Raw genomic sequence first — 16677 nt, forward strand, 5'->3', positions numbered from 1 at the left:
CCCAAGGCTGGGATCCTGTAGCATAGCTACTGCAAAAACATTCTGGTAAAAAAAAATATATATATTATGTTTCTTTAGCATTTTGCTATGAATAGCATTTTGCTATGAATCAGGAAATGCTACCCCGAGCCTTCCACCTAGCCTTCCACTTAGCACTTATTGTATTCATACTAGCTTGTTGCACTTATTGTATTCATATTACTTATTGCACTAACTGTTTTTCTTTGTTTCTACATTGTACTTTGGCTCTGAGTTATGCTCTGCTTCATGCTCTTAGATGCTTGTTTGGAAAAGGAAATGTACTTATGACTTCTGGTGACTAGTAGTCCTTTTGATTACCAATGTTGAATGCACTTATTGTAAGTCGCTTTGGATAAAAGCGTCTGCTAAATGACTGTAATGTAATGTAATGTAATGAATAAATGAATATCAGTGTTCAGTAACATGACATGTACAGTGCGTGGTGAAATAGTCCTTAATGCAGCTTTTAGAAGTTTCTTTCTATTTAATGTCATTAAATGAGAGGTGATCAATATGATATTCATAGCATATCTATTCCATGTGGCTCTCAACACGGTAAAGGCTGCGACGTCTGCGGCAGCGGCTAGCAGCTAAGTTGCTTACAGCGCTAACAGTGCAAACAATCGCAACAGCGCTGACAGAGCCAGCAGCGTTAACCTGGGGGATAACCGGAGGGTTGGGTACTATGATGACTTGGGTCAGGGAGCTATTATTACCCGTAAACGCTGTATGACAGTAGAGCAGAGTGGCTGCCGTGATCTGACCAGTGTATAGTATATTAAAGCTCTAAATGTCGTACAGAGAACCTTTAAAGAATGGACATAACAAAAACTGAATAATAGAAAGTAAAATCTGAAAATTGGAAAAGATGCAAAGCAAAGCATTCTTTGCCTCTAATTTATGTTCTTATACCAAGACACCTCATCTAGCATCATTGCTTACTGAAATGGGCAGTTTAGTGGTTTAGTATTGCACTTCCATAAGGTTGGGGGTCTCACAAGGGACAGGTGACAAAAATGTTACAAATCAAAGCAGCAGAGATCCAGACTCGTAGTCCATAGAATGGGCCAAGTGCCAAAAACTCTGGATCCTACATTTACCATAATGCAAGTATGCAACAAATACTATATTTCCATTAGACCCTCCCTTCTTGTGAAAAAATTACCCCAGACTTTCAAAGTCCAAATACCAAGACAAGTCTTCATAACCGGAGTTTTCACAGGCTGAGCAGTACAGCTCATGGTGCGTAAACAGAATGTCATGTATATAATTGGTTCTATGTTCTTCTGTGTTGAACATAATTGTGAGATTTCTTACAATGCTGTTCAATATCTTTTTCCTAGGCTTGACAACACAGGAAACAACTCATGCGGTACCTCTCCCCACAACCTCCTCCTCTCCTTTGGACGGCCCCCAACCCACAAGGAAGCCCTTCACAACAGCCAGCCGCACCACAGCAATACTAGACAGCAGTTGCTTCCAGAACATTACTGTTGTGTATCCCTTCAGCGGTTTCTGCACACGCAGAGCCGACGGACTGTATGGAAGATCGGAAAATCCAAAGATATTCTACAGATGTGTGCAAAGGAAGACATACGTCACAAAGTGCCACACTCTGGGAACAGAACACAGCAATGGAGTGACAATCAGACCATCAAAGGATTCAGTTATAGTTGGCTTTGTAACAGCTGCTCTATTTCTTTTGTTAAGTGTGTTGAGTTTAGATGATTTGGTTTTGTACGGACATTAAGTAAAGCTTCTGGTTAACCATGAAAGAAAATAAAAAGGTATGAGATTATGAACCTTTTAAAGCTGCCAGTCAGGCCCAATGAGGCAAATATCATACAGTTAAGATAAGTCAAATAAGTATTTTCATATAGAGTTCAGACCCATGGCCATGTATACAGTAGCAGTCATCAATTGTCATTGACTTTTAGCCTCTTTTAGCTCATTGTTTTGATCTTACAGTACTCTGTCTGTATGGTTCACTGCTCTCATCAAACAGTACCTCAGCAAACAGTAAAAACACAGTGGAAAGAACTGCACTAATGACCAAATGGCTCATAGACAAAGGTCACTTAGAGGACAATAAATAAAACAATAAATTAAGTTATGCAGCTTCAACTCCATTGTTTCAAGCGTAAATTGCTGATTTCTTAACTTAGTTATTGTTGGTGTTAATCATTTGTCTGACATCATATTATTCTCCCCGGACCAACTTTAGCAGCTCCATCAGTAAGAAATCCAACTCAGAGCAGCTACTAGCTGATAAAGAAAGACAATTTCATTTTAGTGTGGATTTTTCCTTTAACGTGTTGACGCCAATGGCAACACCGAAATGCTTCTTGGGAAATTAAGTTCTATGTGAACGTACCGCCTTTTCACAGAAAGGGCTAACGAGACAAACGTGTACTTCATTTCCCACAATTCCTGGAGCCGCACTTCCTGGTTAGATAACACGTAGCGTCACTTCTCAAAGAGAGCTTCAGAGTAGCAAACTAGCGACAAACGACGACTTTTACGGACTTATTTTATGCATTTACGATTGTTGGTCACTCGTGTTTATTAACTTCGATGATAATGAAGCCGCAGCGCCGCGTATCGCTGTGTTTGGCCTCATATGTAGGCTAATCTATGGTATCAAGCTAATATTGGCATGACTAGTTAGCAAATAATTGTGTTGTTTACATATTTTGTTTCAAGATGTATACGTTATTATCTGGATTATATAAGTACATGTTCCAAAAGGACGAATACTGTGTTTTGATCCTGGGACTGGACAACGCTGGGAAAACGGTAAATGACATTACGAGTTGAATTTATAACAACTGGGTTAACGTTAACTCCTTCGTCCACACTAACATCATTGTCGATTGTGTTATTATCTGTGTGATGCTGCTTTCATCCCTATGTGGCTTTGTCAGCTCTCGTTTTCTTTGAGTGAGAGGACTGCGGCCAAGTGATCCCTCGTTTGCAAAAACCCGAATGCGATCAAGCCGGTTGGGTCGTGTTGCGCGTCTATTGGTATGTTTACGGTACCGGTGCTTGAAGAGGCCAAATAGAGTGCTGCAGAGATGACGTATATTTTTGTAGGCTAACCCGGAAGTTATCATCGCACTGGTTCCCTCCACAAAAAGCCAATGGGATGTTTCTTTTGGAGTATTGCAGAAAATAAACAATACTTTTAACCAATGAAAAGCACTTTTATGATTTTTGAAGTGTGAATGCATTTGACGGAAAAAATAGTAATTGAAGTAAAAAGCTAATGTAAGAAAAACATTACACGACGGTCGCTTGACATCACCACTAAGCTAAAAACGGAATAGTGTGATGACATTTAGTCTCATTTTGCCACTTGTCAGCAACCGCTTTTTCCAAGACACGGAAAAGACTCAACATTTTAAGAGTTTGGTATTGACTGATTTATTTCATCTCGTAGAACATATCCTTAAAATCCCTTTAAGTTTGTACTAACCACAAATCTTATTTCGGGCATCTAACCAGTAACTCATCCAGAAAACCCATTTCATCAAAACAACGGAACTGAAAGTGCAAATATACTAATTCCTCATTTATACTGAAGTGGGTAAACTTCTGCAGAGCCACAGAGATGGTTTGCACCTCCTGAAATATGTGACTAAGCGCCAGGCACTGTGGACCGTCAGAAGTTTGATTGGACATCAGAGATGGGTTTTCATTTAATTTCAATTTATTTAGTGTAGCCCCAAATCACAAATTTACTTCTGTGGGCTTTACAATCTGTAAACCAATAAAATCCAAACATCCGTCCTGGGACCCTCACATCGGAACAGGAAAAGCTCCCCCAAAACCCTTTAACAGGCAGAAAAGAGGAAGAAACCTCAGAGAGAGCAACAGAGGAGGAATCCCTCTATCAGGATGGAGTGTGATAGATGTCGTGTTTTCCAGAGAAGTACCTCACATCCTGTTACAACAACAACCACCATATAAATCCATAGCACCGGAACTCCACCTCATCATCCAACTCTTCCATATTTTTTTGTTTGGACAACCTTTTATGGAATTATTGAATCACGTCTATCAAATAAAAAAAACAAAACACTTGACAAACGTTTTAGAAACCGCAGGTCCAAATCTGAAATTATTACGCGCTACACTTGTGCATGAGAGCTGCCCGCACCATCCCGCACATGATGCACAGGCGCATTGCAGCAGGAGTATAACACAGGCATAACTCATCTCCAGGTATTAGGACTCATTCCTGCAGCACTCTATAGACATGTAAAGTGGTTGAAAAGTCCAGCAGAGACTCCCAGTGAAACAAAACGTAAGCCGAGCTGTTTCAGTTGCTGTGTTGCACCAGCTTCATCAAGCAGACGGCTAGCTATGAGAAGCCTTTGGTGCCATGGGTGTTCTGCTTCAATCCACCAAGTGCTCCTCATTTTGGAGGGATATGGAATCGAGAAGAAACGTAAATTACCTCCTCAAGGGTCATAGTGGTCTCTGGAGTACTGGATTCCTTTGACAATTTCAGCAAATCAAGAAGGAGGACATTTGGAGAGGTCAACTATGAAGAGATATGCTACGTGTTATGATTTTGTGATTACTTTCCCTTTAGTTTTCTTAAATTGTATAGTGGAATAACTAATAATGTTATATCTTTATAGACAATTTTGACAAATTTAGTGGTGTTTCAATAAGACTTTCTCCAAAATTGCACATTAGAAAAAATTCAAATTTTTATTTTTCATATCCCATGGGTAATACTTGGTGAACATAATATGGAAACTGTTTTGTCATAGTTAAAAATGTAGGGGATATTTGATTCATATTTACAGTGGAAGTGGATTTATTTAGCTTTCTTAAAAAAAAAGCACTCTTTACTACAATAGCTTCATATTTTATAAAACATATTAAAAAGTAATACATATCTAACTACGAGCCCATTGTAAATTCTAGGAAGCCTTTGTAAATGCCTTTCATTTTATCATAACCATATTTAATTTCACAAGGTATGTAAAACGTGAGAATTCATTGCTGTTTCAGTGAGTCGCTATACGTCCTTTTTGGCCATTCCCAGCACCGGTACCGTAATTGCGTGAATAGACAAATCTGTCTCAATTAATTTTGAGTTATGAAATCAATGCATGTGATATGAATAAATCAATGAATATGTATATGTAAAAAAAAATCATACAATGAGCTAATTTATAACTTTTTGTTGCAATAATAATATTGTATTTATGTCATGCATTACATTTAATTATGGAAATGTAATTCATCTTTTAATTGGGATGACTAGCATGTACTTTGTGACACTTTGTGGTGGTGTTGAAAACAGCTGGAGCCCTGATCACCTACTGCATGCCTGTTAGCTCATGCCTTATCATGTGAGTTATTGAATACAAACATGTCTAGTCTGTTAATTTCACTGCTGTCTCTCTTTGCAGACCTTTCTGGAACAAACCAAAACCAAGTTCAGTAAGAACTATAAGGGAATGAATCTCTCAAAGATCACAACCACAGTTGGCCTGAACAGTAAGTGAATGTCCCAGTACTGCATGTCTTCAGTTGTGCTCGTCATGTAGAGTAATGCCTTGTTAGTCCAAACACTGACTACCCTGGATGGATCACTTTGTCAGCTGAGTGCACAATAGTTGCGTTCCCCTCCACCTGTTTTTATGCGCAGTTTCAATTTATGCATAACAAACCTGAGTGGTAAAGCTGAAAATAACAAAATTAAAATCTTAAAGTATTTATTGCATAAATCTTCTATCCCGATACCGTTCATTTCATATGTCGGGCAAACCCTATTTTTGTATATTCCTGTGTGAATTACATACTTGGCTAATGAAAAATATGAGTATTTTATGATTGAATTGTCAGCTTAAGTGCAAAATTATCAGTTTTTCTGATAAGTTAGTCAATATGTGCTTGTTAGCAATTTAGACAACATAATTGTGTATCACGACATCTTGATATATGATTCCATCACGATATGATTCCAATGAAAGACGATAAATTAACATTGAATTATCGCCCAGCCCTACGCATCTCGCTGCACCCTCCTCTTCTTCAGTGGTGTTTTTTCCCGACTGAAGACTTAGGCTCCACCTACCGCTTATCTTAAAGAACCAGCTGCTAATAATCACATGGTGTTAGTGGAGAGAAATGAGCATTCATTGGTATATTTCTTTGCCGGTTTTCTTTTTTAATTGTGTTAGAATTTGCAATGAAATGGGAGGAGGGGAACCTGGCTAATGACTACTTCTTGCCACGGTCCATTGAATTGTGATTCTTAAGGGGGGTTATTTTCAATGGCTGACTGTAGTGATTCATTATAATTTGCTACGCTAATCGATACTTTCTGAACAAACTCAATCTAGATCTTTTTCATTCTTCTTCACTTCTTCACTCTGTGGTCATCTGATACTTCTTGTCTTATAATTTACAGTATGTGTTTGATTCATCCTGCTGCTCTACAGTATAACATTTCTGATTAATGTCTCACTTTCCCTTACAGTTGGCACAATCGATGTGGGCAAAGCTCGTCTGATGTTCTGGGATCTGGGAGGTCAGGATGAGCTCCAGTCTCTGTGGGACAAAGTGAGTTAAGGATGAAACACATCAGCCTCATACTGACACACAGGCACCTGTCTTCTCCAGAGTGGAGGAATATCCACTAAGATAGAATTACCTCATAACATAATGTGTACGTATTTTCAAAAAACGGGTTCTACCTTTGTTACTATGTAACTGCCCAAACCCAGATCAAACCGAAGGCATTATGTCCAGTGATCAGTTGAACAATAATAATAATTATAAATATGTAACTACAATGAATTAGTATATTAAGGCTAATGTAAGGCCACATTTAAGAAAACATGTGTGTGTGTATATATATATATATATATATATATATATATATATTATTATTTATTTATATTCATATTTATTTATATTCATATTTATTTATTTACCAATGACTCTTTCTAGTAGAGAAAGGAGCCTGGTTACTTGCATATGCACATACTTTATATTCTTTCTATTAGTCGTCACCCTCCCCTGCAGGATTATTTTCTCCAAAATTGTCCAAATCACATTGAGAACATGATGAAAGGAGAAATCGTTATCAATAATGTTAACACAAGGATGCAACTTAGAAGATTGACAAATGCTACACAGCAGAATATACACATAGAAATCATTCACATGGATGCCTTATTGTGGGTTTAAATAAATACAAGAAAAAGGTGACAGTCACATCTGTCATCTCTGTGACAGCAACAATAACACATCAGAAGTGTATTGTCCTCTACTGGTTGTCCTATTAGTATTATATCAAGGCTTTGTATAGGATGAGAGCTAATTTAACGCTAAGTACAGAGAGAGCTAAGTACAGGATGGTAAAATGGAGATGGACTAATGTCTTAATTCCAAGCTATGGTTGCTGAATGTTTGGCCATTGTTCTCCCCTCAGCTTGATGAACTGAGCCGTTTGCACCTGGCTCCCTAAAATAAAATGTAGAGTTAGTTTGATTTCACACCACAAAACAAAAGGAGCAAAATAACCAAGTTCAGTTTATCCGTGTTAATCTCAACGTTTGTAGTGTTACCGGACTTAAAGTGATATTTCAGGTTGACAGCCTGTCTACCTGAGCTCCTGTTGGTCTGTTTATGGACATAATATGAATTATAAATCGTCACAATCTCAGTAAGATATTAGTCAACCTCTGAAGTTTGAAAGTGAACTTTCCAAGGATAATTACGGTCGGATGCTGGCAGACGAGCTGCCGGTAACGTTAGCTAGCTTGTCCGCTTACGTAACTTTAACCAACCATTTAAACAAACATGTGATGTTATAAACTCAGCAGCTGCCGGTAACGTTAGCTAGTTTGTCAGCTACGAACGTCACGTAACGTAACTCGGGACAGCCGAGTCGCAGCCGCTGTGACGCAACCAGTCTACAAATGCAGCCTCCGAAGGATGCAGCCGCCGGATTGGGACACAGCTATGATCACCTGTAATGGTTGATTTTCGATGTCGATGATGATGATGATGATGATGATGATGATGATCATGATCATGATCAGCTTCTTTGACTTTATGACTGATGTTAAAACTTTAGACCTTACGGCTGGCTCAGTAACTGTTCGCTATCTGACTCGTCTTGGTCTCCCCCATTTCCACATTTCCTGTTCCGCTCTAAACTTTTACCCAGACAAGGTACACTGTGTACCTCGGACATGTCAAAACAGAGGATACTGGATCTGGATATTTGAGTAGTCACAGTCTTCTTCCCCACCCGTCTTCCTCTGATGTCGCAGCCGGCTGCAGGTCAAAATGACCAGTGCTCGTCTTTCCCCTGTGAAAACCTAAAATGACTACGGGCTCCAAGGCCGCTGGGTTTACTCCCCAACTTGATGCGTCTAAAACAGAGAGACGGTTGACAAGCAAATCCTCCCGTTGATGAGTTTGGTTCGTGCATATTTACATTTAGCTGAGTTGTGCATATTTTTGTGCAAAGAAACCTAGACTCCTTAATCCTGATCCCTTGACCGGTCCTTCGCCCTCTAACAGAGCATCCTGTTTCCCTGTACACCCTTGTGAAGTCGATTACAACCACCCTGCCTATATGTGAATATATGACAATGATACAGGCCCATATGGGTTGGTCTTTTTGGCCCAGGAGGCTGCTCTGATATCACTTTGTTTTCTTCCTGTGTATGTTCAGTACTATGCTGAGTCCCATGGAGTCATCTACGTGATCGATTCAACTGATGAGGAACGCCTGTCAGAATCCAAGGAGGCCTTCGGTGAGTGACGTTTGTCTGTTATTTTCTGATTTATTCCACTAACATCATGACATCGTGGCTCCAGTGTTGAAGAGCAGGTTACTTGAATTCAAATCAACACTTGACGTCACAACATAAGATACTTTATTGTGTGTTGTGTTTGCTAATTGTCGGATCAATCATGCGACTGTGGTCTCCTGCAGAGAAAATGATCAGCAGCGAGATGTTAGAAGGTGTCCCGCTCCTCGTGCTGGCCAACAAGCAGGATGTCCCGGTACTGTGATCTTTTTAACTCACTGAGACCCTGTTCAGGTTAATGCAGACTTATTTTAAACCTAAACCACCGTTTTATTAAGAACCTGGTTTGAGTCATGTATCAAGCAAAAATGTCAAACATTCTCTGGTTCCAGCATTTCAGATGTATGCACTTACTGCTTCTTGCTCTTTTATTTCATTGTAAATTTAAAATCTTGTTTGTTGGACTGTACAAACAATTGGAAGGCTTCAGGGCTCGGCCTGAGTCGCCCTGTTATAAGCTATGAAACTTTATTAGAGATAATGATTGTGTTTCTTCACAGTTTTGTCGTTTCTGTTGCAGCCTTCAGTCGTGTCTTGTTTCTGCTCTGTTCTCAGGACTGTTTGTCAGTGCCGGACATTAAAACAGCCTTCAGTGACTCGGCCCCGAAGATCGGCAAGCGAGATTGTTTAGTCCAGCCTTGCACTGCCCTGACGGGGTAAGACTGCTACTTAATGGTATACTGAGTGTGTGCAATGACAGCGACCTGTCAAGTATAATCCAGTACAGTAGCCTGTAAGGAACACTTCCTTTGTGAAGCTCCTGATGTTCATGTTTCTGAAGTAGAAGCTGGTCAAAGTTAGTATTTGTTGTGCTGATTCTGAAATACATGTAGGCATGATATAAAATACTCAAGGCTAAATGGACCCTTCCTAAGTCCCGCCCCTTTTTGCTCTGTGTTCCAGTAACAGCTGAGCTTTACATTGTATACCTCCTTAAGTTAGCTAATGTTAGCAAAGCGCCAGCTAACATTAAAGGGATTTGGAAAAGGACAGTTGGCTTTTCTGACTGCATACAGACACAAAATGAAACATTGCTACTGTATCAATATTATTATATGATATTCCAAAGTAAAAGTCCAATATTTGTACATTGAAATAGCTACACTTCTGAATACTTTAAATGCTATATGTAACCAATACATTCTGACTACAAACGTGCTGAAAATCAAACATTTTTACTGCATCAATATAGAGATTTTACAAAGTAAAAGTCTATAGTTTTTAGAGGTTTTAGTGGTTAAAAAAAAAAGTGAAAGAAATTGTAACATGGAATCGCAATACTTATGGGTTCGCCCCCCAGTAAGCTTCTGTTGGACTTTGATGAGGCAGTTGGTAGAAGAACAGCCCACGCAGCTCATTATTCCTCATCAGCTGTGCACGCTCCACTGTATCGCACTACCGAGGCCTTACCGTTAAAAGAGCTCTGCCAGCTCAATCAAAGCTCTTTTTCCTTTTTGTCTACTTGGTCTGAAGAAATAAGTACTGAGCGACTTCTTTGTTTTGACACAGGGATGGAGTGAACGAAGGCATCGAGTGGATGGTGAAGTGTGTGGTCCGGAACATTCACCGGCCGCCCAGACAGAAGGACATCACGTAAGAAGTCACGAGCGCTGTTTCCACTGACTTTGGACTGAGTTTCTCCTCGAGGTCATTCCATGTAAACCCTGGAGTTGATACTCTCTCCTCTCTCCTCGTGTTTTGCTGTGGATGTGAACAGTTTAAATTTTGGCATTTTAGCGGTTAATTTTTTTTTTTTTTATCACAAAGCATCATTTCAGATGTGCTTTGAATGGACTTTGACTTTTTGAAGCAGTGTCACGACTTCACAAGTCGTGGGGGGGACTGTGTCTGACTGACACTCGCCGCCCCTGAAGCAAAGAAGCATCAGCTCTCACGTGAAATATACAAAACTGCAACAGGGAGGGTTCTTTGTTTAACGCTATCAGATCAAATCAACAATATTTAACTCACATTTTTTAAGTCAAAGTAAAATTTGCATCCTCCACATTTAATGTGTAAAGAAATATATACCAACAAGGACACTACTGTGCACATTGAGGACAGAACCTTTTTCTACACTTCAGGCCTCTGGTTGGGCCGATTCCTCGACAACAACAGGAATAGAATAGGTTCGCAATGGCAACGGTGTACATAAACATGGCCACCGCTCTGGCCATCCAGCTACGGTAATCTGAATTGGGAAGTCCGATCTACTCCTTTTTTTATTTCTATGGTGACAACAGAAAGGGGGTGTGGCTAGGAGACGCGCTCTACTGACTGCATTACAGCCTTGTTGTGTGTAATGTAACGTTTACTTCTGCCCATTGCATTCACGCTTCAAAAATCCCAAAAGTTTATTACTGAAGATTATCTTGCTGAACAAAACTTGTATCATAAATGTTTGTTTGCCGCAGAGTTTATCTGCAATAATCCAAAATCCAATGGAAAATTCCCTTTGGCTATTTGTGGAGGGAACCAGTGCGATGCTAACTTCCTGTTGGACTACAAAAATACATCATCCCTGCAGCTCTGTATGGTTCGTCTGTCCCTGTACAACATTCAGTGTTCGGGAGGATCCATGGTCCTGTTGAGTTTGTGAACAGAAAAACAGGGTTAACTGTCTGTGTGGTAGTCGACATTAAAGTGATACAACACAGATCAAATTAGTGACAGACGGAAAAATTCATGCTCCCTGTTGAAAGCCAATGTAGGGGGCGCTGTAACTGGAATAAAACAAATTTCTTCATTTTGTTCAAACAAACACTTCGCCACTAACCCTAAACTTGAGGTATTCACACAACTATCATACGATAATGTCATGATGGATAAATGAGAAGAAGAACTCGAGTGGTCAGGCTTTGTGACATTTTTCCATGACTTTTACTTTGACAGGGTTTCCTGTGGCAGCTGTGTAAGTGATGAGTTAAAATCCAAATAATGTGAGCTAAAATTGTTGTCCGTGAAAAGGAGTAGACACTCTATTAACAGTGTGGTTTTTTTAGTCTCTTTTTTTGGGTTAGCATAATTTTACTCCTAGGACAATGCAGCTCATCGGAGCTCCACACAAAAGGTTGACCGATAGTGGGTTCCTAAAGCCCGAAATAATATCGATAATCTGGAGCAGGAAAAAGCCGACACCCATGGAGCTAATAGTGATGCGTTATTTAAAAACATCTGTGGGGAGAATTACAGTGAAAACAGCTGTGATATGACATGAATACCACTGGTCAGCTTGCTGTAAAACCAGCTTTTCCCGGGACCCTGAAGTTGTAGTTTCCCTCATTTTCTCACTCCATCACCAGATCAATGCATTGAAGGTTTTTTCATGAAGAATCACTCTCTGAAAAAATCTACAATCTGTCACATTTGTTTCTTTATGTTTTCTGTATCTTCTCTGTAAAACATTCATAGTTTAGTTTTTTTTGGGGGGGGGGGGTTGACTTTGGGAATATTAATGTCGTAATTGGACACTACAGCTGGGTAACAGGGCAGGATGTCTGTCACAGAGAAATCCTGCTGCCCTCTGCTGCATCACTTTATACCAGCAGGGTAACTTGGGATGTAGGAAGTTGTTATAAAAATGACTGTGTCCTCTGTCGGTCACATATACGGTAGATGAAAAAATAATAAACTTCTAATTTCAAAGATTCAAATTGTCATGTTTCAATTTGACACGGTCTGTAAACACACTCAACACATGTTGAAATAAGCACTGAAGGGTTCAAAGAAACACAAGTATATTGTAACTACAAGAGTCAGGGAGGGGTGTCTCACAGTAAGCTGTGTGTTTTTAGAGCTCTCTGAGGACAAAGAAACCACATCCGCTGAGCTTCTGTGCTGCTTACAAGAAGGTTGATGTGGCAGCAGGTCATGACTTCCTTTCTGCTCCATTTGATTTGCAACAAGCTCTACAGGTCTTTGTGTGATCAGCCTCACACGCACGCACGCACGCACACACACACACACACACACACACACACACGAGAAATGATTAACACAAGTATCACAAGCAACTTCTTTTACTGCTGAACTTAACTGCAGCTTGAGTTAAGTTGTAAAATCACAAGTCTGATCTAGTGTCATGCACAACTGAACTGCTGATGCTTATTGTTGATTTATTTATAAAGAATAATCTCCATTAATTAAGTCAAAGCTACAAAAGACAAAGAGCGGAATTGCTATTGACTTCAGTACCATTCACCTGTATTTGTTCCAACAAAATGTTTTTCTAGATTAGCGGACAGATCAACCATGTCTCTGTAATGTCATGAGGAAGGAGTCATAAGGAAATGTGTGTGTGATCATGATAAACATCTGGACTGGGATCTGCTGCAGCACACTGCTCAACCTTTGGTTTCTTAAGGCCTTCTTCTGATTGTTTAAAAAATAAATATCTGAGGACCACCGTCACAATTATAATCTGAGAAAGAATGTGTTACTCACCATCACTGCCTGCCATTATGAGTCCATATTTAATACATTCAGGGTCATGTTTTCTTACCACACTCGTAGGAGCGTTTACTGCCGCAGAATTGACTCCCCCATCCCTTTCTGTTATCTAAAACGGACCCATTTTGTGTCACTGTATCCAAGAGAACGTTAGCTAGCTAACGGTGGCAAAACATGTCTGTCTATCTGAGAAATTAACAATTTTTTTCTTTTTATTTCTAACCATTTGGCAGTACCTCTGGGGCCCACTAGATGGCTCTCTGAATGGCAGGTCTAGATAATGTCTCAATGTAAACTGTGTGCCCGAAGGCCTCTACACACCAGCGTGGCGAATAAATGACACCACAATGCCAAATACTCACCTGTGAATAATATATGCCGAGGACTTTTATTGTGAAAAGAAAGGAAGAAGTGGATTTGGTCTGTGCTGCCTTTATAAGTTCAAAGAAATAATAAAGTTTGCCATCTTGCTCCAGACTACAGAGCCTCTATGTCTTTGTCTTATAATTATCATAAATATACGTTTGCATAGTGTATTCTAATGTATTGTGTCGCGCATGTGACAGAGAAATGGGAGCCTGGTTGGCTTGTTGAATCACATGTTTTATGATCCATCAGCCCACTAAAAACTGACTGGGTTGTTTTATTTAACAGTTTTTGGTGTTGGAGGCACCCTAAAGTTTTTCTTGATATGTCCCCTATGATATTTATAAAAATTGAATTTATTGAAACTTGACACTTCGGGATTTAGATTAAACACACACACACACACACACACACACACACACACACACACACACACACACACAAAAAGGTGTGACGATAATTAATTAAATTACAAAAATGCATAAAAGAAAGGCATTGCATTTCATAACAATAATAATAAGCTGAATTAAGAATTGAGGTTGAGATTTAAATGACGGTTCTGTCATTTTGGTCATTGCATTTGGAAAGACAACCATGTGGCTTGTTATTAATTAGAACACTTATGGAATTTAAATTATGACACTCATATTAAAAAATATATATAAATAAATATATTATTCATGCTTCGTTTCATAACAGCCTCTTACTGAAATATACAATGCAATATATGTATTACTTTCATCGTTACCATGGTGTGCTAAACCCCATATATAAATATCTACAAATCTAAAAAATGCTAATGCTTCTCTGTCACACACTCATGCACCTGTCCTAGTCTCCTCTGAGTAATGTTTAATCTGGTGCTGTGATATATGATTAATCATATTATTAGAGCTGCAATAATTCATCCGTTATGAAGCGATCAACAAGAAAGAAATAAACACTGGATAGAATTTTTAAAGGGTGTAATAAAATGTCCATTCTTACTGTGGGAGACTAACCCTGCCAACATTACTGAAGTGCACTGAATATTTAAACCACAAAAGATAATCTCAGTCTTCAGTGTGACTGTACATCATTCCGGTCTATAACATTGATCCACTGACAGGAAGTGACCTATTCCGGAGTCATACTCCTCGTGACCTTTGACCCTTGAGCCCCTCCCTGCAAACCCTCTTTACCGCCATCATCACTCTGAGAGGTTTCCCACACGCTCCTCCTCCGCCAGCTCCATCCTGCTCCGTCTCAAACCACGAGAAGCATCACCATCCCTTGATTTTCTCCTCTGGTTGATCAGTATGATCTGCAGCTTTGTAGGCCAAAAGATCTGATTCTATAATATTGATAAGTGTGGTGATACTCCAACTAAAACCCCATGTGCAGACTTAAACCAATGTTAATGGTATTGTAACCTGGTTCAATGATCAATGTGGATCAGTGATACTACAGGTCCCTATGTCAACAAGTCGTTTTCTTCAGCTAACTCTTGCCTCCGTGGATCAATGACAACATTCTTCTGCTGAAAAGGAAATCTACAGGAGTTTAGCGTAGATGGAAGAGATCAAACCTCAGGGTCTTTCTCCTTCATCTGAAAGAATTGCTGTCCATGCTCCAACAGAAACGACAAAGAGGTGAGAGTTGCCTACTGTGCAGGCCTAGCTAGTGACAACAAACACAATCCTAGGTTATTTATCTAACGCCAATGGCTTCTGCTCAAGCAGCAAAATATGACAACGAGTAGGGAGGAGATCATGTCGTCTATTTTCATGACAATGTTTTTGTGTCATTGTTTTGGTAGATATTTCCTTTGGGGGTTGGTAGAACACCACGATGTTCTCAACCAAAGAAATTCTTAACCTAACACGCATACGATTTTGAATTTGAAATCAACTAATCGATTAGTTGATTTAATCGACAGATGAGTAAAAGTGAGTTTATCCTCAAAGACTCACACAAAAGCACCACTTTAAATCTTGAGTTTATCACAGATGTGCTCATACATATCTTGGAAATAAGTCAATCAGCATGAAAAAAAGCTTACAACTAATCGACCAAAGAAATCCAGTTGACTGAGAACAAAACTAGGAGGGAGCAGCCCTAGACGCAGCCGTGTAAGATGCAGTTTGGAAACTTTACAGGTATGTAGTTTTAACTCACATTTTTTAAGTCAAAGTAAAATTTGCATCCTCCACATTTAATGTGTAAAGAAATATATACCAACAAGGACACTACTGTGCACATTGAGGACAGAACCTTTTTCTACACTTCAGGCCTCTGGTTGGGCCGATTCCTCGACAACAACAGGAATAGAATAGGTTCGCAATGGCAACGGTGTACATAAACATGGCCACCGCTCTGGCCATCCAGCTACGGTAATCTGAATTGGGAAGTCCGATCTACTCCTTTTTTTATTTCTATGGTGACAACAGAAAGGGGGTGTGGCTAGGAGACGCGCTCTACTGACTGCATTACAGCCTTGTTGTGTGTAATGTAACGTTTACTTCTGCCCATTGCATTCACGCTTCAAAAATCCCAAAAGTTTATTACTGAAGATTATCTTGCTGAACAAAACTTGTATCATAAATGTTTGTTTGCCGCAGAGTTTATCTGCAATAATCCAAAATCCAATGGAAAATTCCCTTTGGCTATTTGTGGAGGGAACCAGTGCGATGCTAACTTCCTGTTGGACTACAAAAATACATCATCCCTGCAGCTCTGTATGGTTCGTCTGTCCCTGTACAACATTCAGTGTTCGGGAGGATCCATGGTCCTGTTGAGTTTGTGAACAGAAAAACAGGGTTAACTGTCTGTGTGGTAGTCGACATTAAAGTGATACAACACAGATCAAATTAGTGACAGACGGAAAAATTCATGCTCCCTGTTGAAAGCCAATGTAGGGGGCGCTGTAACTGGAATAAAACAAATTTCTTCATTTTGTTCAAACAAACACTTCGCCACTAACCCTAAACTTGAGGTATTCACACAACTA

The 16677-nt window shown here is 39.6% G+C and overlaps 1 protein-coding gene across 1 annotated transcript; it reads left to right on the top strand.

The window, feature by feature from the left end:
- The first annotated feature begins 2476 nt into the window (after positions 1–2476).
- LOC137886775 (ADP-ribosylation factor-related protein 1) lies at positions 2477–12520 on the top strand. The gene is made up of 7 exons (XM_068729386.1): positions 2477–2817; positions 5451–5538; positions 6524–6606; positions 8735–8816; positions 8999–9069; positions 9429–9529; positions 10383–12520. Exons 1-7 carry the CDS (start codon positions 2725–2727, stop codon positions 10468–10470), a joined length of 606 nt encoding a protein of 201 aa, XP_068585487.1. The 5' UTR covers positions 2477–2724; the 3' UTR covers positions 10471–12520.
- The last annotated feature ends 4157 nt before the right edge of the window (positions 12521–16677 follow it).

Source organism: Cebidichthys violaceus, unplaced genomic scaffold (assembly GCF_023349555.1).
Source record: "Cebidichthys violaceus isolate CVI_PGR_0920_01 unplaced genomic scaffold, fCebVio1.0.p SCAF_455, whole genome shotgun sequence".
NCBI classification, from domain to species: domain Eukaryota; kingdom Metazoa; phylum Chordata; class Actinopteri; order Perciformes; family Stichaeidae; genus Cebidichthys; species Cebidichthys violaceus.